The following is a 27,052-nucleotide window of genomic DNA, read 5'->3' on the forward strand; positions in this document are numbered from 1 at the left end:
CTAACAGCTGCATAGTACTCCATTATGTAGATGTACCAAAATTTCTTTAACCAGTCATCTGTTCTCGGGCACTCAGGGTTTTTCCAGATTCTAGCTATTGTAAACAGTGCTGCAATCTTTAAAAAACGTTCTTTCCCTCTGATCTAGTAATTATCAATGAAAGTATTCTGATTTATCTAAGTTGAACTTCGATAGCCATGTCCACCTGCCAACATACCAAATACCACAGGATGGATATGTTGTTCCCAATGTTCTCCCTTCCAAAATGCAACACGCCATTTCGTCAGTAAAGAAACGAACAGCACCCAGCCCAGACAAGGTCAGACCTGAATATCTGAAGAACCTGCCATCAGCACTCATCAATACGCTGGCTTGGCTCTTCACACGCTACCTGTCTGAATGCAAGATTCCATTCCAATGGAAAACCAGCAGGACTGTACTACTGTACATGAAGGGAGACATCTATGGCATTGGCAACTATCACCTGATCTGCCTGTTGTCTGTCATCTACAAGTTGTCCACTTGAGTCATCCTGAATAGAATTGGCAGAACACTAGATGAAGGACAACCATGTGAGCAAACCGGGTTCCGCAAAGGATTCAGCACCATCGACCATATCCACATGATAACCAAGCTCATTGAGATTTCTCTGGAGTTCAAGATGCCACTCTGTCTAACGTTCATTGATTTAAAGAAGGCCTTTGATTCTGTTGAGACGGAAGCAGTCATTGAAGCCCTAGCCAATCAGAACATTCAAACTCAATACATCAGGATCCTCCGTGAGCTGTATTACGGATTCACTACCAGAATCTCACCATTCTACAAAGAAGTAGTCATCAATGTCAAGAGAGGGGTTCAGCAGGGTGATACCATTTCACCAAAACTCTTCAGTGCCACCCTCGGGAACATCATGCGAATACTGGAATGGGCAGAAATGGGAGTGAAGATAGATGGTCGGCAACTACACCACCTCTGCTTTGCTGATGACATTGTTTTAATAACACCAAACATCAGCCAAGCGGCACAAATGCTTGCCAACTTTGACCGTGAGTGTGGTAAGGTCGGACTATAGCTGAATCTTATGAAGACAATGTTTATGAAAAACAGCCTTGTTCCTGACAGTCCTTTCGCTTTCAAAGGGAGGACCATCTCTGAATGCAACAGCTATGTGTACCTAGGTCGAGAAGTCAACATGACAAATGACCTGGCACCCGAGCTGAGCAGGTGGAAGAGAGCGGCTTGGAATGCCTTCGAGAGAGTCAAAGAAATAGCTAAGAGGACGAAGAAACTCTGGCTCTGCTCACATCTCCTTGATTGCACTATTCTTCAGAGACCTGGGCCCTAAGCAAACAGGATGAGAACGCTATTTGGGTCTCCCAAAGAGGAATTGAAAGAGCTATTCTTGGACTATCACATTTCACTCAAATGAGAGAAAGAATCCGGAGTTCTGACCTCTGTTGACAATCAACAATGAGGGTTGCTGTCTCTTTTGCCAAGGCATTAAAAATCAGATGGCGTCAAAAATCGTAATGAGATTTAGAGATGACTGCTGGACTAGAGCTGTTACCGACTGGATTCCACGGGATGTCAAAAGACTGCATGGCCGCCCGCCTACCAGATGGTCAGACTTCATCAAGATCATGAACGATCAGTTTGAGGCTCTTCATGTTCCTAGAACGAACAGATGCCATGGGCTGCACTAGCACGCGACAGGGACAAATGGAGACATTACTGACGCCTGCTCAAGCAAATCGACAATTGACGAGAAGTCAAGTGATCAAGTGATCAATAGCGGTAATAAAAACTAGTCCCTATGTGCCCAGAATGTTCACATTTCAGTAGAAAATTACCTTTCAGAATAAGAAATGTAACGATCTCAATCAAAATTTAAAAAGACAACAAATAAATCTCAACATTGAGATAACAGAAATGATACAATTATCCAGCAAATGTTAAAATTTAATTATTATCAAAACACAAAATAAGCACATTCTGTAAAAACACAGTGCATTTCCATAGAGGGGAAGTAGAATTGAAAGAACGGAAGATGGGACAAATTTGATGTTGTGATTGTATTGAAACTTTGAGGGTGGTTGGGGAAAGCATATGCACATATCAAATGTAAATCTAATCTCTAATAGATACATAATATCACAAACCAATCATAAATCAATAAAATTGATTTTGAAATATGCAAGCCAAATAAATTAATGCTCTCAAGAAAAAAATGCAGTGGTAATTAAGTAAAATATTATTCTTGTATAAAATAAATCTATTGACTATTAAAACAGGAACCATAAAATGCATCAATTAAGAGTATTTGAAACAAATAGAAATTTACTATGATTAAAAAGTGAAGGTCTACATGCTGAGCCACAAAACATGCCTCCATAAAATTAAGAAGATAGAGATTGTATCAACAATCTTCTGAGACCATAATGCACTGAAATTAGAAGTAAATCACACACAGAAACAGAAAACTAAATCAAACACCTGGAAATTAAACAGTGCGCTATTGAACAACGAGTGACATAGAAAGGCTTAGAAAGAGGAAATCAAAAGATTCCTAGAAACAAATGAAAATGAGAACACGAGTTACCAAAACTTATGGGACACAGCAAAAGCTGTGTTAAGAAGAAAGCTTATAGCTCTACAAGCATTCCTCAGGAAGGAGGAGCGAGCACACATAAGTAACCTAACCTCACAGCTTAAGAGGTTGGAGGACCAAAAAAAGGAGCACAACCTGAACAGGAGAAAGGAAATAATAAAACTCAGAGCAGAGATTAACGAGATGGAAACCCAAAAAACAATCCAAAAGATCAATGAAACCAAGAGCTGGTTCTTCGAGAAAATTAACAAGATTGATAAGCCTCTAGCAAAACTCACAAAGAAAGGGAGAGAGAAAACCCTAATAAACCGAATCAGAAATGAAAAGGGGGTCATTACAAGAGAAACTACAGAAATACAAAGGATCCTCAGGGAGTACTTTGAGAAGCTTTATGCCACAAAACATCAAAACCTCGAGGAAATGGATAAATTCCTAGACTCCTACAGACTCCCAAGGCTGAACCAAGAAGACCTGGAATACCTGAACAGACCTATCACCATCAAGGAAATTGAAATGGTAATAAAAAGTCTCCCCAAGCACAAAAGTCCTGGCACGGATGGATTCACTAGTGAATTCTTCCAAATCTTTAAAGAGGACTTACTCCCAATCCTTTTTAAACGTTTCCACGAAATTGAAATATCAAAAACACTTCCGAACAGTTTTTACGAAGCAAATATCACACTGATACCAAAAGCAGACAGAGATACCACAAAGAAAGAGAATTACAGACCGATATCCCTGATGAACACAGATGCAAAGATCCTCAACAAATTACTAGCAAATAGAATCCAACTACTCATCAAAAAGATCATACACCATGACCAAGTAGGATTCATCCCAAGGATGGTTTAATGTTCGGAAATCAATCAACATAATCCATCATATCAACATAAGAAAAGATAAAAAGCATATGATCATATCAATAGATGCAGAGAAAGCATTTGACAAGATCCAGCACCCCTTTATGATGAAAACCCTAGCCAAAATGGGTACAGAGGGGACCTTCCTCAACATAATTAAAGCCATCTACCACAAGCCTACAGCAAGCATCATCCTCAATGGGGAAAAACTGAGAGCCTTCCCTCTAAGATTAGGAACGAGACAAGGATGTGCACTATCTCCAATATAGTCAACATAGTTCAATATAGTCCTGGAAGTGCTTGCAATAGCGATTAGGCAAGAAAAAGATATTAAGGGCATTCAGGTAGGAAAGGAAGAAATCAAACTCTCACTATTCGCAGATGATATGATACTATACTTAGAGAACCCAATAACCTCCACCAAAAAACTCCTAGAAACAATAGACTTGTATAGTAAATTTGCAGGCTATAAAATCAATACCCAAAAGTCCATGGCTTTCCTATATGCAAACAGTGAGAGAGAAGAAAGCTACATGAAAAAAAAATCCCATTCACAATTGTTCCCCAGAAAATCAAGTACCTATGAATCAGCTTAACTAAGGAAGTAAAGGACCTGTACAAAGAAAACTACAAAACGCTACTTCAGGAAATAAAAGAGGACATGAGGAAATGGAAAGATATCCCCTGCCCATGGGTCGGGAGACTTAACATTGTCAAAATGGCAACACTACCGAAAGCATTGTATAAATTCAATGCAATCCCTATAAGAATACCCATGACATTCTTCAAAGAAATGGAGCAAAAACTCCTGAAATTTATATGGAACAATAAGCCCTCACGAATAGCTAAAGCAATTCTTTGGAAAAAGAAAATGGGAGGAATCAACCTCCCTAACTTCAAACTCTACTACAAAGCAGTAATAATTAAAACAGCATGGTACTGGAACAAAGGCAAAACTGCAGACCTGAATGCCCTTAATATCTTTTTCTTGCCTAACAGGGTTGAATACACTGACATATCCCCTCAATCGTATGATCATCTAATCTTTGATAAAGGTGCAAGTATGTGAAGTGGAGTAATGAAATTCTCTTTAACAAATTGTGCTGGCATCACTGGACGGCTATACGCAAAAAAGTGGGCTCAGAACTCTGCCTAACACCATGTACAAAAGTAAGATCAAAATGGATTAAAGACCTCAACATCAAACCAGAAACCATAAGGTACATTGAAGACAAAGTTGGCAAAACACTCCACGACAATGAAGCTAATGGTATCTTCAAAGATGCCACGCCACTGGACGAGCAAGTGAAAACGAGATAGATAAATGGGACTATCTTAAACTAAGAAGCTTCTGCACCTCAAAAGAAACAGTGACCAAAATACAAAAACAGTCTACAGAATGGGAAAGGATATTCGCCAAACACACATCTGACAAGGGGTTGATATCAAGGATATACAAAATACTGGTTGAACTCCACAAGAAGAAAACATCCAACCCCATCAAAAAATGGAGCAATGAAATGAACAGAAAATTTCTCAAAGAAGAAATCAGAATGGCAAAAAAGCACATGAGAAAATGTTCTACATCATTAATTATCTGGGAGATGCAGATCAAAACCATAATGAGATACCATCTCACACCTCAGAGACTGGCCCACATCCTAAAGAACAAAAGCAACCGATGCTGGCGCGGATGTGGCGAGAAAGGGACACTCTTTCACTGTTGGGGGGAATATCGTCTGGTTCAGCCTTTCTGGAAAACAGTATGGACGATTCTCAAAAAATTAGAAATTGAGCTCCCATTTGACCCAGCAATACCACTCCTGGGAATATATCCCAGAGAGGCAAAAATGTATAGTCGAAGTGATATCTGCACTTGTTTGTTCATTGCAGCACTCTTTACAATAGCCAGAAACGGGAAGAAACCTGAATGCCCAAGAACAGATGACTGGTTAAAGAAACTTTAGTACATCTACACAATGGAGTACTATGTAGCTGTTAGAAAAGATGAAGTCATGAAATTTACATACAAGTGGTACAACATGGAAAGTATCATGTTAAGCGAAATGAGTCAGAGAGGGATAGACATAGAAAGATTGCATTCATCTGGGGAATATAAAGAAATAAAATATGAGATTAATACCCAAGAATAGCTGAGATCAACACCAGGAGGTTTCCTCCATAGCTTAGAGGCCAGTCGGGCATTCTTGGGGAAAGTGCAGCTCATATAGAGAAGGGAGTACCAAGTAAAGGGTGTTTGGAGGATCCTCCCAGGAGTGGAGATGCATGTTGAAAGTAGACTATGGACTGAACATGTTTGCCACTCAAAGCCTCTTTTGCAGACCACAACACCAAAAGGAGAGAGAGAACACAGGGGATTGCCCTGCCACAGAGGCAGTGTGAGATGGGAGGGATGGGGTTGGGAGGGATTTTATCCATGTTGGTGGAAAATGGGCACTGGTGGAGAGATTAGTATTTGATCATTGTATAATTTGATCATTGTATAATAACCCAAGCACAAAATATTGTAAATCTACAACTGTACCTCATGGTGTTTCACTAAAAATAATAAAAATTTAAAAAAATTTTTTTAAAAGTGAATGTCTTAGTAAAGAAATATAGGTTGTAAAGAACAACCGGATTAAAATTTTATAAGCAGAAAAATAACCAAGACAAAAAACTCAATTTAAAGATTCGATAGCAAGATAGAGCTAGAAAAAAATTCATTGAAAACAGAAAATTAGATGTGTAGTTTAAGCAGCAGAGAGAACGACTGAAAAATAATGAACAGTTTCTGATGTATGGGGTGCTATGATCAAAGATTTATTATTACTGTCATCTGAATCTTATAAAGAAAGGTGAAATTAAATATAAGCTCAAAGTGTTCAAATGAAGGCATATTTTAGTCAAGACTTTAAAAAAAAATAAGGAACTTCCCTAGCTGCAGAGACTTCAGGGATCATCCTGGCACTAGTGTCTTCCCACCACCCACTTCTAGGGACCTATTCTAGCTGAGGACAATTTAAAATACAATCAGGTGCATTGATTGGACCCTTTCTGCTCTACCCCACCCAACTCCTAAGCAAATATGGACTCCAGATATGGACAATGCAGGGGCTAATGGGACCGTCATAGTCCTAAATATCAGATTATCTTCATAAAACACCTAGTTATTAAATAAAGGTACTAGATCTAAACCTGCCTGTTGCACTAAAATACCATTACATGGTAATGGAAATATAGCAACAGCGGCATAAGAGTAGATTCTTAGTGTAAAATTATGAATCATATCAGTACTCAGATAATCAGGAACCTAGAGCTCCACAGTCATTATTCACAAAACTCTAAGAACAATGTAAACACAGGAATTCACCTGCATTGGAAAACAGGGACAGAAGTCCACTAAGTCCTTGAGTTCATCAAAATTCTCAAACCTAGTTGAGTTGGATCTCAAATCAATATTCGATGCATGGTAATGGAATTAAATAAGTACTGGAAAAAATCTCAATCAAATCAAAGAAGAATTAATTTAGAATGTGAAAAAATATCCATTCGGATGAACTGTATCCATTCGGATGAATCAAAACAGATCTCTCATACAAAACAACAAAAAGGAAGGAAAAGCAGAACGACATATTCAAAATGTTGAATAAAAATCCATTTCCTTCTACCATCCACTATCCTGAAATGTTGTCATTTAGATTTGTGAGGGGTGAAAAACATTCCTAGAAAAACAAGAGCTGGAGACATTTGCTACAACTAAACCACCCTTTAAAATTATTAGAAAGGTACCTATAAAAAAGAAAATAGCCAATTACAAGACAACTAAATTCCACACAGAAAACAAAGGCAATATTTCCTTTATATCAATAATCTGGACATAAGTGAACTAAATTCCCCCTTAATAAAGCATAGAATTCCTGGATGGATCAAGAAACAAAACCAAGTGGAGTTCATGCCCAATTCAAGCAGCTTAATCAATGGCTGAACAAATAGCAGTACTCCTACATTATTTAAAAAAAAATCTTTCTTCTGCTACTAACATGAAATATGCTTAAATTTGAGAGATAAACATAGGCTCAAAGTGAAAGAATGAAAAACAGTTCTACAAGCTAATAGTAGAGGGGAAAAGGCAGGGTTAGCTATATTTATGTCTGACAAAATTAACATTGAAACAAAACAGAGTAATGGGATAACGATGGTCACTATTGCACTGGTTAAGGATCAGTAGGGTATAAGGCTCTGATGCTCATCGACATATATGAACCAGATGAAGAGGAAGCAAAATCTATGAAGATACTGCTCACAAAACTGTAAAAGTATATTGATGAACACATAGAATGTTGAGGATTTCAACATTCCACTTTCACCATTGGACAGATCAATGAGACAGAATATCAAAACAACACCCAGTTCAATCCCTGGCTCATGAATTTGATCTCCTGAATCATCTGTATATCAGATGATTCTATGGGCCCAAACAGCAGTTATCCCTGGGCACAGATTTAGGAGTAAGTCCTGAGCCCCACCACATGTGCCCAAAAATAAAAGAAAAAGAAACAAGAGTCCTAAATTAGGAACTGAAAAAGCTGTAATTAATTGACATGTATAGGGCTTGCCACCCTTAAACAACTGGATATACATTTTTAAAAATTAGAAAATAGGAAAAGGGGAAATTTTTACTTGATGAAAATCACCTAATAAAGACCTATTGCTAATATTGCAAATATTGTTGTTGATGGGGAAAAAATTAGCTCTTTTTATAAGATTCACAGAAATGGAAGGATATCAAAAAAACTGTTGTTCAATACAATTATGGATTATTTAGCTGGTGCAACAAGGTCAAAAAAGCAATAAAAGGCATACATTGCATAAAGGAGGAAGTAAATCAATAGATATTGGCAAATGTAAAGATCATCTACAGAGATACTTGCAGAATCTGAAAAACATACATAAATGTGTTCCTACATAAATATGAACAATGCATGCATGAATATAAATTTTTAAAAATATAATCACTAAAAAAGGAAACTTAAGTTTGTCAAATTTTAAAGATATGTATTAGAGTTAAATGCCAAGGTATAAACGTGATAAAATTAATCAAAGAATCTCAAATGTAATGGAGAAGTTGTCAAAAGGAGAGGTAGAGGGGCAGGAAAGATAGTACAGTAGTTAGGGTGCTTGACTTGTGTGCAGCCAACCCAAGTACAATCTCTGGCATCCCATTTAGTTCCTTGAGCACTGCCAGGAGTGATTCTTCAGTGCAGAGTCAAAAGTAACCTCTGAGTGTTGCCAGGTGTGGCCCCAAACCACACATAAATAAAAAAGAAGAGGTACTGAAACATAATCATCTAGCTCATATATGGGGTATGAAGACATACTAAGGTGGCAACAAGTGGCAAAAGGCTAGAGAACTAGAGAATATGTTCCCAGAACTGAATATCCGGGGAGAGGAGGAAGAAATGGATGGGAACTATAGGACATTGGTGGAAGGAAGTAGACATTCTGGTGGTGGGTGTGATGTTAGAAAAACGCATGCAGTAACAATATTGTAAATCATGGTATACATCAGTAAAAATGAGAGTAAAAATTTCAATAGATGTGGGTTAAGAGATAGATCAATGGGCTGCGGCCAGGTTTTTATTCCCAGCACAAGGTCTGGGAGACTTCAAGGGGAGTAAACACTGGGCACTGTCCTAAGAGGACTCAAAGAAAAACAGAACAAAAACAAAACTGCCAAGTGTGGAGGGATATGAACAATTTAGAGATAAGCATGCTGTGTTAACATTGGTACTTCTAAAACATAAACATATACAGTACTATATAATAAAATAATAAAGACCAGCAAATACATATAGCACGGAGATGAAGAGTTACGTTTACCCAGCACCCCATAGTTAAATGTCCATAGCAGTTTTATTCTTAATATTTTAAAGAACTGGAAATAAACTAGATGGTCTTCATTGAAAAAGTTGTTAAGTAGACTGATATATACTACTCAGCAATAAAAGATGTGTGAACTATTTACATATACAATGACCTGGCTGAATTGCCACTACAGTGAGTTGAGTAAAATCAATCAACCTCACAAGATTAAATACTGTGTGATGGGTTCGGGGGGTGAGGACACACCTAGAAGTGCTCAGTGCTTACTTCTGGCTCTATGCTCAGAAATCACTCTTGGCGGGGCTCTGGAGACCATATGGGGTGCTAGGGATCAAACTAGATCAATCTAGCTCTAGTCCTCTAGAATACTACTAAAATGACGAAAATCACAGATAGAGAACAGAATAACAATGGAGAGGAATTAAACAGAGCTGTAGGCACAGAAAGGGAGAGAATGTACCTTTTTTTTTTATGTAGGAGTACTGCTACTTATTCAGCCACTGATTAGGCTGATTGAATTGGACATGAACTCCACTAGAATGTATCTTTGGAAGAACAAAAGATCTGTGGTGATGGGATGTTTCATATCTTGACAGAATATCAGATGAACATCAGATCCTGACTGATTTTTAAGAGGTTAATACCTGTGAAGTGCTAGAATGGGAACTCGTTGTAGTTTTTTTTTCCAACTGAATGTATAAAAAGTTCTAAAAACAGGTTTAATTTTAAAAAAATCTCCCTAATAACAGGACTGAATGTATAGAGTTTATACACAATTCACAATTCTCATCTGATTCTAACTTGCTTACAGCTTGAAGATTGCTTCTCATATTTCAATAAGAAAAATCTAGGCCTGCAGAAAGTCCTGACCCCGGGCCAGGATGTCTTCACTGGAACACTGTGGAGAGAGGGACGGGTTGAATTTCCCTCCCTGCCCCAAGAAGAACCCTGGCAGCCGCAAACCTCCAGAACCCAACCACTGCCATGCTCAAGGCCATTTTCCACATGCTTGGATGAGCCTCACCCATGAAAGAACCAGATGAGGAACCCAGGTATGTAGGAACTCATGACTGAGATCCCCAAGTCCACTCAGATCGGGACTGGGCCTCCATCCCCCAGGTCCACAGTTTTCCAATAGCTTGGCAGTCACACCCACAAACTGTCCCTGGTGCCATGTAATCTCATCAATGGCCAAGATCCAGAGACAATAAACCAAAGCTTCCGGAAGAGAGCACCACAGAATTTCCTGGAGCACGTGGCCACATTCATGGCCATGCGACCTCTTATACTCCAACCCACTTACTTACCAAAAGTAGGACACATTTGTTTGGTTTTGACATACTTACTTGTATTCTCTTATATTTGTGCTTAAACAGCTCCAGAATGAAATATAACAACCTTTACATACTTCCCTCTTGGGTGGTGGGAAGGTGATTGGTGGTGGGATTGGTGTTTGAATATTAACTGTAATGAACTATTGTGAACTACTTTTATGAAAATAAAATATATAAAACTGAAAAAAAATATCTAAAGCTATACAGCACTTCAAATACAGGATATGAAGTTCAACTATTCCTTCATTCACTGGAAAGTCATAAATATGTAAGAACTAAAAAGAATTTCTTTTTTTTACAAAAATACAACTAATAATGTATTAATAAAAATTCAACTTATAAGAGATTGAACAAAAAGAGTTGACCAGTCTGGGAGCTGAATAAGTGGAGAAGCAAAAGTTATTAAGTCTAAAAAATAACTGATCAAATTCAAAGTGCTATTGTTTTGTCTAAAGTTTTTAACTTTGGGTGCATTATCCTTCCTGTAATGAGACCCAAATTTATGTATTTGGTATTGTTTTGTCTAAATGATGAAATTTCTACTGGGACTGGAAACATATTAACTTTTTTCTTATTGATCACTAGTGATATGCATAGAATTGAGAGCAAGATATGCCTACCTTATAGCACAAATGAAACGATTGTCCCTGACAATGGAACTGTTGCTCTCTGTACAGTGACAACATGAAATTGATGAGTTAATTCCACTCCCATAGCTTTCATGGCTATTTGTCTTGAGAGGAATAGCAAATTTAGAACACCTGTTTGCTAAATATAAAGTCCATTAATTCATGCTGCTGTGCTGAAGAATGTGGGACAGTCCTGTCCTGAGGGACAAAATCACATCAACAACATTTCCCACCAACGTGGATTTCACGCTTCTTTTAGAATTTTATTTGCCCTTAATTAATAACACTATATTTTGCTCCTGCTCAGTTTTAAAATCTGCTACAAAATCATATCCAATTAAAATTATGTTCCTAATTCTACAATGATCTTGAACCACCCATCAAGCCAGTCACATGGACTAACATTTAAGTGAGCAAATTTATTCTATGCAAAATTTGTTATCACATGCTTGTATTTCTTTTTGTTTGTTTGTTTTGGGGCCATATCCAATGATGCTTAGGGGTTACTACTCGCTCTGCACTCAGAAAGTATTCCTGGAGGTGCTGGGGGTGGAGATTTGGGGGTAAACATGGGACACCAAGGATTGAACTATCAAATATGGTCTCAAATGAAAGTCACATGAAAGGCAAATACCTTGAAGGGGAGCATACGTTTACTTAGAGAGGCTCACAGGAGCTAAATATATGTGAGAGAGCATTATAAGACCTACAGGGTGAAGAGATAAGAGGAAAAAAAAGCTGACTTTCTAAATTCAGTTTATTCATCAATTATATAAATCAGGCCTTACTAATGAGTATATAAAGGAGCACCAACTCTCCATAAAACCCTGGCAAGGTGTTGGCTTTCAGAAACATACGATCAAATTTAGTCTTAAATATCTGGGGCTAGAGAGATAGTACAGTGAGTAGGATGTTAGCCCTGCATGAGGCAGACGGGGCCTCAATCCCTAGCATCCTGAGGTCTGCCAGGATAGAGACAGGAGTAAGCTCTGAGCATTGACAGGTGTGACCAAAAACAAATTAAAATATTCCACAGGTAACACGGTTGAAGATTACTTGAGGGGCCTGCATGACAGTGCAGTGGGAGGGCATTTGCCTTATGTGTGGCCAACCTAGGTTCCATTCCCAGCCTCCCATATGGTCCCCCAAGCACCATCAGGAGCAATTCCTGGGTGCAGAGTCAAGAATATCCCCTGAGTACTGCCAGGTGTGATCACTCCCCTCTCCCCCTTAACAAGTTCACTAGAACATGAGAGGATGAAGTTTAACTTAGGACCTTAAGCAAAGATGTGTTTCAGGATCCAGAATGACTTTTCCCCTACTGAATAACAATATGGAGGCTGAAGAGATAGCTCAATAGGTTGAGCACATGTTTTGTGTGTGTGAGAAGCCTGGGTTTGATCTCCAGGAACTCATGCCCTTCTGAGCATTTTTAGGAATAACCTCTGTGCACAGAGCTTGGATTAGTTCCCCAGTGTTACCAGAAACAAAAAGACTATTTAAAAAACAAAATGAAAATTCTAAAGCATGAAAAGCTCCTGGCGTTGAGGAGTGAAACTTCACTTAGAGATGTTCAATATGTCTCCTGCACTATGAACATTCTAGCATTGAAATAAAGGGGTTTGAAATCATGCATATCTTACTATTGAGCATTTTCTGCCTTCCTTTGTTTAGTATAAATCAATCCCACCTCTAACACTTCTCTAAAATGCTGGAGTAGCTATGAATTCTCCCTCCTGCAAGGCTTGAGGAAGACATTCTTCCGCCCCGATGCAGTAGTAGACTTACAGTCCCTTAAACTATCTATCAGCCTGACTCCATCATAAAGCCTCGCTCCTGAGTGACCTAGAAGTGTTGAGTTAGCACCATCAGACAGCCTGGAAGCAGGTGGCAGGCTGGATTCTTCCTGTAGGCATCTGGTCAGCTTCTTGACTCTGCAATTTTCACATTCTTTAAGGGATCAGCAAAATATCAAAGGACCCTAGGTACAATTATGTACCACGGAATAATAAATAAATAGTTTGAGTCAGTGCTAACCAAGAAATTTGGTGACCGGATTCCTCAAAACCAACATCTTTTTGTTGTATATTTGCATAATAGTTCATCACCACACCTGAAGTGTCAAACCTTAACCTTGAGTATGAGTGTGAGAGTGCTCTCCTTTGTCAGCAAAACAGTGGGCTGGAGTCAATCCAATTCATCATTTAGTTTTTCAGACATTACAACATTTAGACACACACTTGCAGTTCTGGTGAGGAAATCTGAGGCAGAAAACGAAGGTGGAAGGACTGGCCTCGGACACAGGACAGAAGTCTAAAGCCAGGAGGAATCCCACCTGCTGATTTCCCACTTAGTCCTGTGGGCACAAAGACGATGTGTCTAGTCTGGCATCTAGACTTCTTGGAGCCACAGAACTTTTTAAGAGCCTTTAGACTCAAGTGACAGGAAATACAACTGGAAGTGACAAGCAAAATACCAGATTCTATTCTCATTGTTGAAATATTGACTCGACCAGCTGGATCAGAGGGATAGGGGAGGAGGTGGGGAGTGCTGTGATCAAGATTTTTTTTCTATGTCCCTTAGCCCTTACCTCCACTGTGTTTAGCTACATTCTCAGACCAGCTCTTGCCTTGTAATAGATAAGAAGGCTGCCAGCAGCATCAGATTGCAAACCACATCACTAAATGCAGTGGAAAGAAAGGACCGTGTTTCCTTCAGGCCTCCCAAGTCCCAGAAAGCTCACAGGACAGGCAGAAACAATCAACTACTGGGGCTCTAGATTTGACAGTTGGTCTTTCTATTTATTTTTTTTATTTTTTTATTTTATAAGGTCTTGATCACTTCATCACCTGACATCCCGTTACTTATCCATTAGCTCGAGCGGGCACCATAACAATCTCCATTCATCCTTGTCAATTGCTAGTGTAGCCAAATGGCGTTTGCTCGCTCCAGGAACACGAAGAGCCTCAAATCAATTATTCAGGGTCTTGACGAAGAAGTCTGACCATCTCGTAGGTGGACGGCCACATGATCTTTTGATGAACCATGGAATCCAGTCAGTAACAGCTCTAGTCCAGTGGTCATCTCTAAATCGCATTATGTGTCCAGCCCATCTGATTTTCGACACCTTGGCAAACAGATAGCGTCCCTGATTCTTGATTGTCAACGAAGGTCGTAACTGAATTCTTTCTCTCACTTGAGTGAAGCATGATACTGCAAACATAGCTCTTTCAGTTCCTCTTTGGGAGACCAGAACTCTCAGGGCCCAGGTCTCTGAGGTGTATGTTAATGCAGGAAGAACAGTGGAATCAAGGAGATACGCCCGGAGCTGGAGGTTCTTTGTCCTCTTAGCTATTTCTTCAACTCTCTTGAAAGTGTTCTAAGATGCTCTCTTCCTCCTGCACAACACAGGTGCCAGGTCATTCATCATGTTGAATTCTCAACCTAGGTACACAAAACTGTTGCATTTGGTGGTTTGTTCCATTGAGAGCAAATGGAACATCAGGAACAAGTCCGTTTCTCATAAACATTGTCTTCATGACATTCAGCTGTAGTCCGACCTTTCCATACTCACAGTCGAAGTTGGCTAGCATTTGTGCCGCTGGGCTAATGTTTGTTGTTATTAGAACGATGTCATCAGCTGACCGTCTGTCTATCTTGACTCCCATTCCTTCCCATTCCAGTCATCGCATGACGTTCTCATGGGTGGCACTGAAGAGTTTTGGTGAAATGGTATCACTCTGCCAAAACCCCTCTCTTGACATCAATGATCACCTCCCTGTAGAAAGGTGAGATCTTGGTAGTGAATCCACAATACAGCTCTTGGAGTATCCTGATGTCCTGAGTTTGAACGTCCTGTTTGGCTAGGGCTTCAATGACCAATTCAGTCTCAACAGAATCAAAGGCATTCTTTAAATTAATGAACATTAGACAGAGCACCATCTTGAACTCCCGGGAAAACTCAGTGAGCTTGGTTATCACGCGGATATGGTTGATAGTGCTGAATCCTTTTCGGAACACGGCTTGCTCGCATGGCAGTCCTTTATCTAGTGTTCTGCCATTCCTATTCAGGATGACTCAATGAAAAGCTTGTAGATGACAGACAACAGGCAGATCGGGTGATAGCTGCCAATATTGTGGATGTATCCCTTCTTGTACAGTAGAACAGTCCCGCTGGTTTACCACTGGGACGGTCCCTTGCATTCAGACAGGTAGCATGTGAATAGCTGAGCCAGTGTATTGATGAGTACTAATGGCAGGTTCTTCAGGTGTTCGGGTCTGACCTTGTCTGGGCCAGTGCTGTTTGCTTCTTTATCTAAGAGATGGTGTTTCAGATTTCGGAAGGGAGAACTTTGGGAACAACATATCCATCCTGCAGAATTTGGTATGTGGGAAGGTGGATGCGGCTATTGAACAGATCTGAGTAGAAGTTATGGATAATCTTCTCTATTGCTCTTCTTGGAAGATGTGATAGATCCATCAGGACAGTCATCTGATGGCAGTCATCTTGGTCTTGTAGTTGGCGAATGCTTTTCCCAGCTTCTGCCACATCTGCCAGCACTGCTGCTCTTTGAGAAGAGCACTTTATCACTGTATCATTTTATCACTTCTCTTCACTGCTTTGTGAGCTCAGACATTTGCTTATGGTTGTCTGAGGCTTGCGCCAAGCCACATCGGTGAACGAGCTCGAGAGTTTTTGAAAATGGCATCTTTTTGTGGCTATCTCTCTCTCGGCGCTCCTCGCACAATCATGAAGGTCCTGAACCAGTCGATCAACGACAGCATCTTCCCATGTTGCCGCAATAGTGCCAAACAGTAACTACTAAGTAAATAAGTAATAAGTAATAAGTAAATAATACTAAGTAAATAAGGTAGTTCAAAATATTTGATTACATTTAATATTCAAACACCAATCCTACCACCATTACTCCTTCCCACCACCAAATTTGGGATGTTTCCATCTCAAGCCTCGAACCCTGTCCAAAGCACAACCGAAATAATATATTTTGTTTTATCTGTTATGAAGGACCGCTGAACGCTTACAAGAAAGTATTCATATAGAAAACAGTATGAAGATTGTTCTGTTTTTGTAGGGGCCATTAAGACATTCTTTAGGATATCACTAATATGTTGTTAAAGGTTGAGTGATAACACTTGGTCTTTCAATTACTTGGACGTTTGTACCACATTCTCGTGGACTTCTTGTCTGTTTCTTGCTTACTGTGACTTGCACTCCAGGGAAACAATGAAGTATACATGTCTTGGCATGTATACTTCACTTTATAAAACTGTTTCCTACTAGTATCTTTTTACTTCTGTTTATTTTGGAATGTGTCAGACTTGATCCATATTCCTACTCTCATTTTCCCTGAGTCCCAGGACCCTCTAACTTCCAGATATTGCCCAACCTGGCTAGATTGTGTTGATTACTAAATAGGCAATTCTGAAGTGACCTCTAAGCCTTACTTGTTTAAATGCTCATATTTGCAAATCCATGCTGAATAACTTTGAGTTATTTCTAAGGAATAATGCTCACAGAGTCTCCTGCCTCCGCACCTGGCTGTCCTCACCAGGGCCTATTGGAGGAGGGCGAGTTGAGTTTCCTTCCCTGCCCCAAGCAGAGCCCCAGCAGCTTAAGACCTCTGATTCCAGCCACAGCCATGCTTAATACCATTCTCCACACATTTGGACGAGTCTCACACAGGACGGAAGCGGCAGAGGAACCCAGGTGTGTGGGACCCGGGGCTTAGATCTCCAAGCCTGCTCAGATTGAGACTGAGCCTCCTCCACCCAGATCTCCCATCTTCCAGTATGTAGGCATCACACCCACCAACTGCCCCTGGTGCCATGTAATCCCATCAACGGCCAAGACCCAGAGACTATAATACCCAACTCCCAGAAGCTTAATTAATAATTATTAATCTTATTATTAATTAAGAATAATTAATAATATTATTATCTAGTTCTTACTCTGGAGAACCTGGCAGGCTACCGAAATTATCCTGCCTGCATGGCAGAGTCTGGCAAACTCCCCATGGCTTATTAAATATGCCAAAAACCAGTAACAATAATGGGTCCATTCTCCTAACCCTGAAAGAGCCTCAAATGTGGCACTTTCTAAAATCTTAGAGCTAGGACAAAGGAGACGTTACTGGTACCTGCTCGAGGAAATCAGTGAATAACAGAATGACTGTGATAGTGACAGTGACAACACTCATAAAAACTTGCTTTTAGTTCTTACGAAGTGTATGTTTGTTTCACCCATTTTTCAGGTCTATGAATTTATTAAACAACCTGAGAAACAAAAGGCAAATGGTGATCTCAAGTTAAAATATCTGAAAAAGAAAATCCTCATATGAAAATTTTTAAGGCCTTCTGATAAAGAAATTTTCATCTGAATTCATTTGACTCCTTTTCTGGCCCTGAGAATATTTTGGTTTGTCAAGAGGCTACTCATTCCCAGAAGCCTTCATTCCTGCTCTAATTTTGTAGTTGTACAGAACTGAACTGATCGACAGAGCCTGGCAAGCTCCCCGTGGCATATTCAATTTGTTAAAAACAGTAACAAGTCTCACAATGGAGACATCACTGGTGCCCACTCAAGGAAATGGATGAACAACGGGAGGGACAGTGCTACTGTGCTACAGTGCATAGAACTCAAAAGACCTACATTATCACCCCATTCACATTATTGGCTCACAAACTTCCCAGTCTAAATAGTTCCCATCATTGTCAGTGTTGGGGTCAATAAACCACACTTGAAGGTGAACCCCTACAAGTGTGAGGGGTGAGAACAAGGTCTGGCTGCAGCACACAACCAGGATCTAAGAAATGAGATGACCCGTGGAAGATTCCTGAGCCATAACTGGAAAACACAGAAAGAAAGACAAACTTGCAGATAGATTACTTTTCCAGACATGGTTGCTTATCATGCTCTCTTATAGTCTTACAATGGTCGTGATGGGGAGTAAGGTTCTAAGCTTTTGAGCTCTAAGCCTTGTGTTGTTCACTTGTCACAGTGTGAAAATATAGCCTAGTGATCTGAAAAAGAGTCACTGTCACTGTCACTGTCCTCCCGTTGTTCATCGATTTGCTCGAGCGGGCCCAGTAATGTCTCCATTTTGAGACTTCTTGTTACTGTGTTTGGCGTATTGAATATGTCGCAGGCAGCTTGCCAGGCTTTGCTATGAGGGCGAGATACTTTCGGTACCTTACCGGACTCTCCGCGAGGGGTGGAGGAATCGAACCCAGCTCAGCCAGACTGGCCGTGCATAAGGCAAACCCCCTACCACTGTGCTATCGCTCATGCACAAAACCATACTGGTTCTGATACACAACAGTTCTCACCTGACTCAACACTCAGAAGGAAGGAACATTTGTATGCTTTGAGAAGGTCTTTCAAGGTGATAGGGAATAGGTTTACATTTGTAGTTTCCTCCACCCACCCACACACACACTGTGATCTGCTACTGAGAGGGGCCACAGAGAGCTTCCCTTAGAAATGAAAGCCCCGGGGTCTCATGGTCATTGTTTGCAACTTCCTTCCTCTTCCAGAAAGACTATTCTTGGGCTGAATGGGGCTCTTAATGCTTCTCTTTTGAGTAATAAACATATGTTTTCACTGACATTCACTCTGTGATGTGTGTGTGTGTGTGTGTGTGTGTGTGTGTACATGCAGGCACATGTATGACATTTGAGAGGCTTTGGTACATAATGGAAAATGCTGAGGGATTGAAATTAGACTAGGTCTCAGTTAATATCTGAGTTCAGCTGGTGACTAGATTTTGACCTTGTGCCAGTTATTCACTTTTATGTGTTTCCTTAATGATTTGTTAAATTAAGAAAAAATAAATTCAACTTCCAAAGTTGGGGCGGGCTGGAGAGATAGCACAGCGGGTAGGGCGTTCACCTTACAAGCGGCCAACATGGCCGACCCGAGTTCGATTCCTCCGCCCCTCTCGGAGAGCCCGGCAAGCTACCGAGAGTATTCGATATGCCAAACACAGTAACAACAAAGTCGCCAATGGAGACGTTACTGGGCCCGCTCGAGCAAATCAACGATTAATGGGAGGGCCTTTACCTTTACCTTTAAAGTTGGGCAAGGAATAAAATGGATATATTTGAGAAGATAAGCAGAAATTCCCTAAATACTACAAAGACAAAATAAAAGGTGAAAAGTATAATACTGCTACTATTGCTGCTTTATTCCTATTCCATTTTTACTATATGATAAATAGCAATATACCTTGAGAATGGATATAACATAGGTTCGAATCTGTAAATGCTCTAATAACCCGAGAAAACTGATAAAGGAGATTGACTTTTATCTTAACAGCACTTAAATATGGTCCAGAATCATTTAAAAAAACCTAAATAAGTCAAATAAGTTATAAGGTAGCTTAATTCTTAGATGGAAAATGTAAATCTTTCTGAGTGACTTCAAATTTTAATTATAGTGCCATATTTTGCTGGGCTGAGTGATAGCACAATGGTTAAGGCTATTTGCCTTGCACGTGGCCAACCCACATTCAATTCCTCTGCCCCTCTCAAAGACCCCAGCAAGCTACAGAGAGTACCTTGCCCGCATGGCAGAGCCTCTCAAGCTACCCGTGACATATTTGATATGTCAAAAACGGTAACAAATCTCACAATTTGTTGTGAGATGTTACTGGTGCTCACTCAAGAAAATTGATGAACAGGAGGACAGTGCAGTGCATTTATATTTTACTACTAACTTGCCAGCCATATAAACTTAGTATTTTGTACTTAAGAACATAATTTCTGAGAAAGAGCTGGAATATAACACTATGATAGGTTCACTCGACACCACTGAGATTAGTTGAATAACATTGGTTTGTCCCTGCTCTTCCTGCAGGGAACTTAGGTTTATTGAGTTACTCCTATATTGCTGTTCTCTTCCTTTATATCCTTTGCATGCATTAGCAAGTCCTTTTCGTATAGAAACAGGAAGGCAGTTCATGCTATGCTTTTGTAACATGAGAGCTAATTGACTCCAAATAACATTTATTTCTGGGCAATCATCATATTTACTTGACACCCTTCACCATTTCTATATAACTATGCTGTAGAGAGAAGTAAAAAGGTAAAGGTAAAGGCCCTCCCGTTGATCGTCGATTTGCTCGAGCGGGCCCAGTAACGTCTCCACTGGAGACTTTGTTGTTACTGTGTCTGGCATATCGAATACTCTCGGTAGCTTGCCGGGCTCTCCGAGAGGGGCGGAGGAATCGAACTCGGGTCGGCCATGTTGGCCGCTTGTAAGGCGAACGCTCCAGGGCTGGAGCGATAGCACAGCGGGTAGGGTGTTCGCCTTACATGCGGCCAACATGGCCGACCCGAGTTCGATTCCTCCGCCCCTCTCGGAGAGCCCGGCAAGCTACCGAGAGTATTCGATATGCCAGACACAGTAACAACAAAGTCTCCAGTGGAGACGTTACTGGGTCCGCTCGAGCAAATCGATGATCAACGGGAGTAGAGAGAAGTAAGAATGATATAAATGGCTACTGATTACCAACTAGGCTGTGGCCCCATTCCTTCGTTTCTCCCCTCTCCCACTCCCCTGCTTCATTCCCCAATCTTTTGTTTCTCATTTCTTTGTTTGTCTATCACCCTTGGCTGGCCTGGGGAGCTGGCCACCAAATGCATGATATGCCCCTATGCTTTGGTCTCACATTTTCAAACAGTGAAAGAGAGACACGTTAGAGGTCTTTTTTCTCTATAAATGCAGCTTGATGCTCAAAGACTAGAAACCAGGCTCTGTGACTGGCATCAAAATAAACACAGTTCCAGAAGGCACCATCACACATCATGTTGGCTGTGGGGGTGATGTTACCAGGTCTACACATGTCCTTCACTGATTGCATTTTGCCATTTTGGCAACTTACATGGAACAGGAACACTGCAGGAACCAAATATGTATGGACATTACTTAACTAAAAGCTGAACATAGAAGATAATATAGAAAATAGAAAATATAGAAAGACTGAGGATTAAGTTGCACTGGTATCTTCTTGCTGACTGAAGTGGGACCAGGGACACAGAACAAAGAGTTGATGTATTATCCTTATTAGTCAAAGTCTAGCTTGCCCTGAATGATTAAATGCTCCAACACAAATATGGAGAATATAATAGACATGAACCAATCATGAAAGTTTAATTTTCTCTCAGGTAAATATGTTTCCTTATGCTATGGTATTTTGAATTTTATGGAAGATATTAAAGTGTCAAAAATTGTTAATGATACTTTTTATTTAGAACTGAAGATCACTGATCTTTTTTTTCAGCAGATGAGTCACCTGGACTCTATTCTGATGCCTTTACAACTTTAACGGGATTTTGTATCAGGATTTCCCTCCTCCTAAGACAACATTTTCTTCAACTTGGCTTGGCTTTTTCAGAGAGACTAAATAGAATCTGAATGTCCTTTCCCATTTCCTTTGTAATCCAAGGACAAACTAGCCACATCTAACAATGTCCCCAGTTGAGAAAATGAAGGGACTAAAAGAGAATCAATTCTGTGTGAGATGGAATAAAGACACATAAATTTTGATATGAAACACCATACTTTGAAGTAACCCATGGTTTAGACTCAGAAAGACTCTGACTTTTGGAAGCAAAGAGGCTAAATACCATAAAACAAAACTCTGCACATGTGTTACATGCATCTCTGCAATTAAACCTCACAACAAAGCTCTCTCCTGTGTCCTTTTTATTGGGAACACTTAATCACACCCCCCCCCCACACACACACACACACTTTTTTTAAGCTCAAATACTCCTGTGCTAGAAGGATTTCCCAATTTACATAAGAATCAAAGACAAAGATAAAATTTTTAACTGTACTCCCTTTTCCAAAGAGAGGATGCTGAAAGATAGAAGAAGAGGTCATTGCAACACAATTGGGTGCTTTCTCTTTGCCTGATTAAAAAAGATAGAGTTCCAGGAAGCACTGATTTTTTTTTTTCTGAAAAGATCGCTGTAGACCAAAGAAGTCTAGGAATCTTCAATGCTAGTGTCAATCAAATTTGAATTTCTTGCACTTTCCATTTTTATTCAGTCACTCCACTTACAAGCATTTGTATCTTCCAGAAGTGTGATTTTTCTCCCCCCAGAGCTCCAGAAATATACCCCCAACTGTAATCTTTCTCCTAAAGATAAAAATCCAAAGGCAAATAAGTGATGATAGCGTTCTTTTATTCTTGGTCTCTGTAGATAAGTTTGATATCTCTTTAAGCAAATATGAAGTCAGGCTCTCATTTTGTATGTACAATATAAGTTCACTTGTAAAATACCCACTTCACTTATCATATAAGAATTTATCAGGAACAAGACCTCTTTGTATTTTCCCAGCACTGATTTGCCATTAGCTGACTTGGTTTGGTTTATTGGCTCCTAAGTTTGAGTGGTAAGTGCCAGAGTGGTGCCTATTAAGATACTTTACAGAGGGTGTATGAAGGTTTATATGGAACAGTAAAGATACGGCTAAGTAAATTAGGGTAGCACTGTAGCAGTGTCCTCACGTTCATCGATTTGCTCCTCTGGGCCTCAGTAAAGTCTCATAACAAATCATGAGACTTGTTGTTACTGCTTTTGGCATATCGAATACGTCACGGGTAGCTTGCCAGACTTTGCCGTGCCAGCAAGATACTCTCCATAGCTTGCCAGGGTCTCTGAGAGGGGCGGAGAAATCGAACCCCGGTAGACTGTGTGCAAAGCAAACACCCTACCCACTGTGCTATCGCTCCAGCCCCAGACAAAGGAGATCTCCTCTGCTCCAGGCAGATAGACCTGCTCAACAAGCTTTTCTTCTCTTCTTGTTTTTCTTACAAGCTTCCACTATCTCACCACTGAAAATCACTGAGAGTTCTTGAAAAGCACTTAGTAAACCATCACTCCTCTTTTTTTTAACCTTCTCTTAAAAATGGCTGCCCCACTTCATCATTGCTTGAGGAAACTCACTACCAAACAGTCCACATAGTTAACAAAAGGGACATAAATCATTTTCTATCGACTTATGGTGTTCAGAGAAACTGTAGTTTATTTTCTTTTGAGCTGTGATGCATGTACACTTGTGCATGACATGAGTAATTAAAATGCTGGCAGAAGGGACACCACAGAGAGAGGTCACATGTTCCTTTGAGGAGAATGGCATCTCATCAAATGATAGTACAATAGTTGCATGCCTTTTTTGGGACCAAAATATTGTCAGTGATAACTCATTTTTTCTGAACAAAGAGTGAAACCTAATTGCATACTTGAGGTCAGCCTTGCTTTGTCCATGACCTCAAGGCCACCATGGTGAGTCCATGAGCTTAGATTGCCTCCCAGTAGGGAGAAGCAGAAAACTTCTCAGAGACAAGGGGATTCCTTAAGAAAAAAAATTAGCAAAAAGAAGTTATCATCAATTGTAAAATCTTACTTGTAGTTTTTCTCCCAGAACTTCACAGGCCTGACATATGATGTAATGAATATGACACTCCCAAGAAATGGGCTCAATGGAGTAGAAAAGATTGAAGTGGCAATCATCTGGAAGAAGAGCATTGCAGAATCTGAGAATTTTGAGTTAAGGCCAACGAAATTTAATTGGTATTTTCCAAATATTCACATTTTACTAGTTTATGAAGAAAGATAGAAGAGAAAGAAAGAGAGAAAAGAAAGGAAGGAAAAGAAAGAAGGGATGTATGGAGCTAAATGAGGTCACTTCATGCCAAGTTCGACCAATAATCAATACCTAACCAACTGGAATTCTTACTTCTCTCAAAAGTGGAAATACTTGTTTTTGTTGCAAGGCTTGTGCTGAAAGATTCTATCAAGTGACTCTGGTGGGGTGGGTGACGGGCATGTAATGGTCCCAGAAGAACTAACTCAGGACCTGACACAAAATTTTCACAGGAGTGAAAATTTAAAGTAATTAATCTGGAGTTCCTATATAAGTGTTTCTCACACAATGATTCCTTAAGAAAGAAATAGTATTGTCTGAAATAGTTTTCTTTTCTTTTTGCTAATAACCTTGTCCTATTCTTGTTTTGATTAAAAAACTACATATTTGCACAACTTCTCTCAGTGCCTTTCTAATTGCTAGATGGAAGACTTCCCAGTTCATGAATACTTGAATAGAGCCAATTAGAGCTCTAAATTTACTCAGATGACTTAAAAAACATTAGTGGTATTTTCTTACCTAAAAAAAGCATATATTTTTATCTCTCTATGTACATCACACATATTTGGAAATGTACTTTCAGTAGTATCCTGCTAGGTCTCAATTTACCACCAAGAAAACCAAAAGCTTCTCATAAAAATCCCAGCAGTCTCAGTATGCTTCATGGGAAATATTTAATGTTTAAGGTTAAAAGGAAACTTTTTCTTTTCTCTTTTTCCTCATTAGCTGCGGAAAACATACTGTGGTGAATTTACTAATATTATAACTAGATGTATAAATGATTACAATTAAAAACAAATAAATGACATTAATTAGGAAGGTAGCATCTGTTTACTAAGGATGCTTTATCCCACTATCCAAAAATACCTATTCGAATACCTATTCAAATTGCATGGATAATGCAATTCAAGTAATATCTAGTTCATAAACTGAAAACACACTTGTGGAACAAGACACCTCTTAAGCACCCTTGATTAGTTTCTGTTATATTTAGGTCTCTCTCATTTCAAAATCAGGTCTTCAGAAATGTAATGTGGGGAAGGTGTCAAAAGATTGATCCCTTCTTTGTTCCACTGAATCACTGGAGAACTTTCCAATTATCAATTACCCCTATGTTATTGAGGGCTCATTTGTGGTTGGAAAAGCAAGAGAGAATTGAGGATGAGACATGACATCAATGGGGCTCAGACCACCTAGGTCTTACATATATGCACACTGTTAGTTCTCTTGTGGAGTGAGAACTGGAAATAGTGCATTTGAAATAGAGTTCTTATTTGATTTCTTTTCCTTGTTCTTAATGTTGCCATAATGATCTTGATTGATTAAGATGGTGTATGTGTTAATAATATTATGATGCTGACTATAGAAAGTGGAGGTAATAGAGGTAATTGAGAAAATTAATATGTCAATTTTGAAAAAAACAGATGTTCACTTAAGAAGAAATGATAAACAAACTTGTGAAAGATAAAGACAAAAGTTAGAAACCTGGCTGTGTCAAAAGACCTTGTCTAAGTTAAAAATCAATAAGCAGTTCTGATAATATTCCTGTGAAATATAGTTTAAATCTTGGTATTGAATTAAGCCAATTTGAAGTGTTACTGACTTTGTATCTGTCATCCCATAGTAGAAGATGCCAAAATATGTCCCTAAGACGTGGCTTTCTTACCCTGAGAAAGGAGTGACACCATGAACTCTCTGGATGGAAGCCACACCCATACATGTGATAGTCTCCTGATTTGTCAAATGATGTTATCATTCCTCTTTTTTACTGCACACTTAATTTATTTGTATGCTTATATTGTTGTAATGCTGATTCTCTCCAATAAATTCAAATTGTGATTATTTGCTTTGGGTTTGTATCATAAGTGAAACCTTTACATTCCAGTAGAAATGAGCATTTCTGTGATCCAAATCTAAAATGACATCTCTCTGTCTTAATGAGTACATGTCTCTTTCTCAATGCTAAAAAATGGTCTTATTTCTTTAGCTCTTCTTTGTTCAAAATCTATCAGAAGCAAGGTAAAAAGAAATAGTTGGCAGAGATACAACATTCCTTTCTCATTTCTGTCAGAGCAGAGAAGGAACTCAGGCTTTCAAGCATATTTCACATATTATCAGTGACATGGTTTTAGTCATATATGATGGGGTCAAAACCATATATGTGTGTGTGTGTAAATACAGAAAGGAATATAAAATAGAGCTGAGCCTGGTTCTGTCCATAGGGGGTACTACCTATACATTTTCGTAGATTAAAGTTCAAAGTTTTGCTTTAGGTATAACTATTATAATTTTGGTATTTATTTCTTTTTCTTTTTCTTTTTTTTTGCTTTTTGGGTCACACCCGGCTTTGCACAGGGGTTGCTCCTGGTTCATGCACTCAGAATTAACTCCTGGCGGTACCCTGGGGACCATACGGGATGCTGGGAATCGAACCCCGGTCGGCCACGTGCAAGGCAAACCCCCTACCCGCTGTGCTATTGCTCCAGCCCCGGTATTTATTTTTAAATGTTTTCTAGAAAAAGAATACACATCTTTCAATAATAAACTATTCTGACGTTGAATTGTTTATCAAAAAGACCTTTGTTACAGACCAAACCCCCTACTATCATCAGCACATGCTCATGTCCTTCCTATCTTTGTCCTTCCCATATTCAATGATTCATATTGCGTATACCTAGACCCATTTTTACTTCTGTTTATGTTCCTAATAGTTAGGCCAAGTCTTACCCTGTAACTTCTGGTCTCTCTTTATAAAAACAATAAAGAGGATGAATGGTTAAAAAAATCTCTAGTATGGTAGAACTTAAATCAATTTTTTTGTTTTGTTAATTTCCTCTCTGAAACCTAAAAATACCTAGAGACCTGAGTCACTTAAGATTCCAAATTAGTAATGCCCATGTCACCAAAAGAAAGGAAACTGAATGGGAGATGTGATTGAGTAAAAGTAGAAAGACACATTGGAAAAGAGAGTGAGGGGTCAGAGGGAAACTTTCTTGTGAGGAAGGGAGAATTGGTGTGTTCATTCTGTACAGTGAGAGGGCATTCTGTGCAGAGGACAG

The 27,052-nt window shown here is 39.5% G+C and overlaps 1 protein-coding gene across 2 annotated transcripts in view; it reads right to left on the reverse strand.

Moving 5' to 3' along the window:
• Positions 1-27,052, reverse strand: part of PCNX2 (pecanex 2) — a 409,093-nt gene that overhangs the window by 94,231 nt on the left and 287,810 nt on the right. For both annotated transcript variants that reach the window (XM_056113571.1, XM_056113570.1), the window contains one exon: positions 23,754-23,883. In XM_056113571.1, the coding sequence (XP_055969546.1) occupies positions 23,754-23,883 (130 nt within the window). The remainder of the gene's footprint in view (positions 1-23,753; positions 23,884-27,052) is intronic.

This window comes from Sorex fumeus, unplaced genomic scaffold (assembly GCF_029834395.1).
Source record: "Sorex fumeus unplaced genomic scaffold, SorFum_2.1 ptg000021l, whole genome shotgun sequence".
In the NCBI taxonomy this organism is placed as follows: domain Eukaryota; kingdom Metazoa; phylum Chordata; class Mammalia; order Eulipotyphla; family Soricidae; genus Sorex; species Sorex fumeus.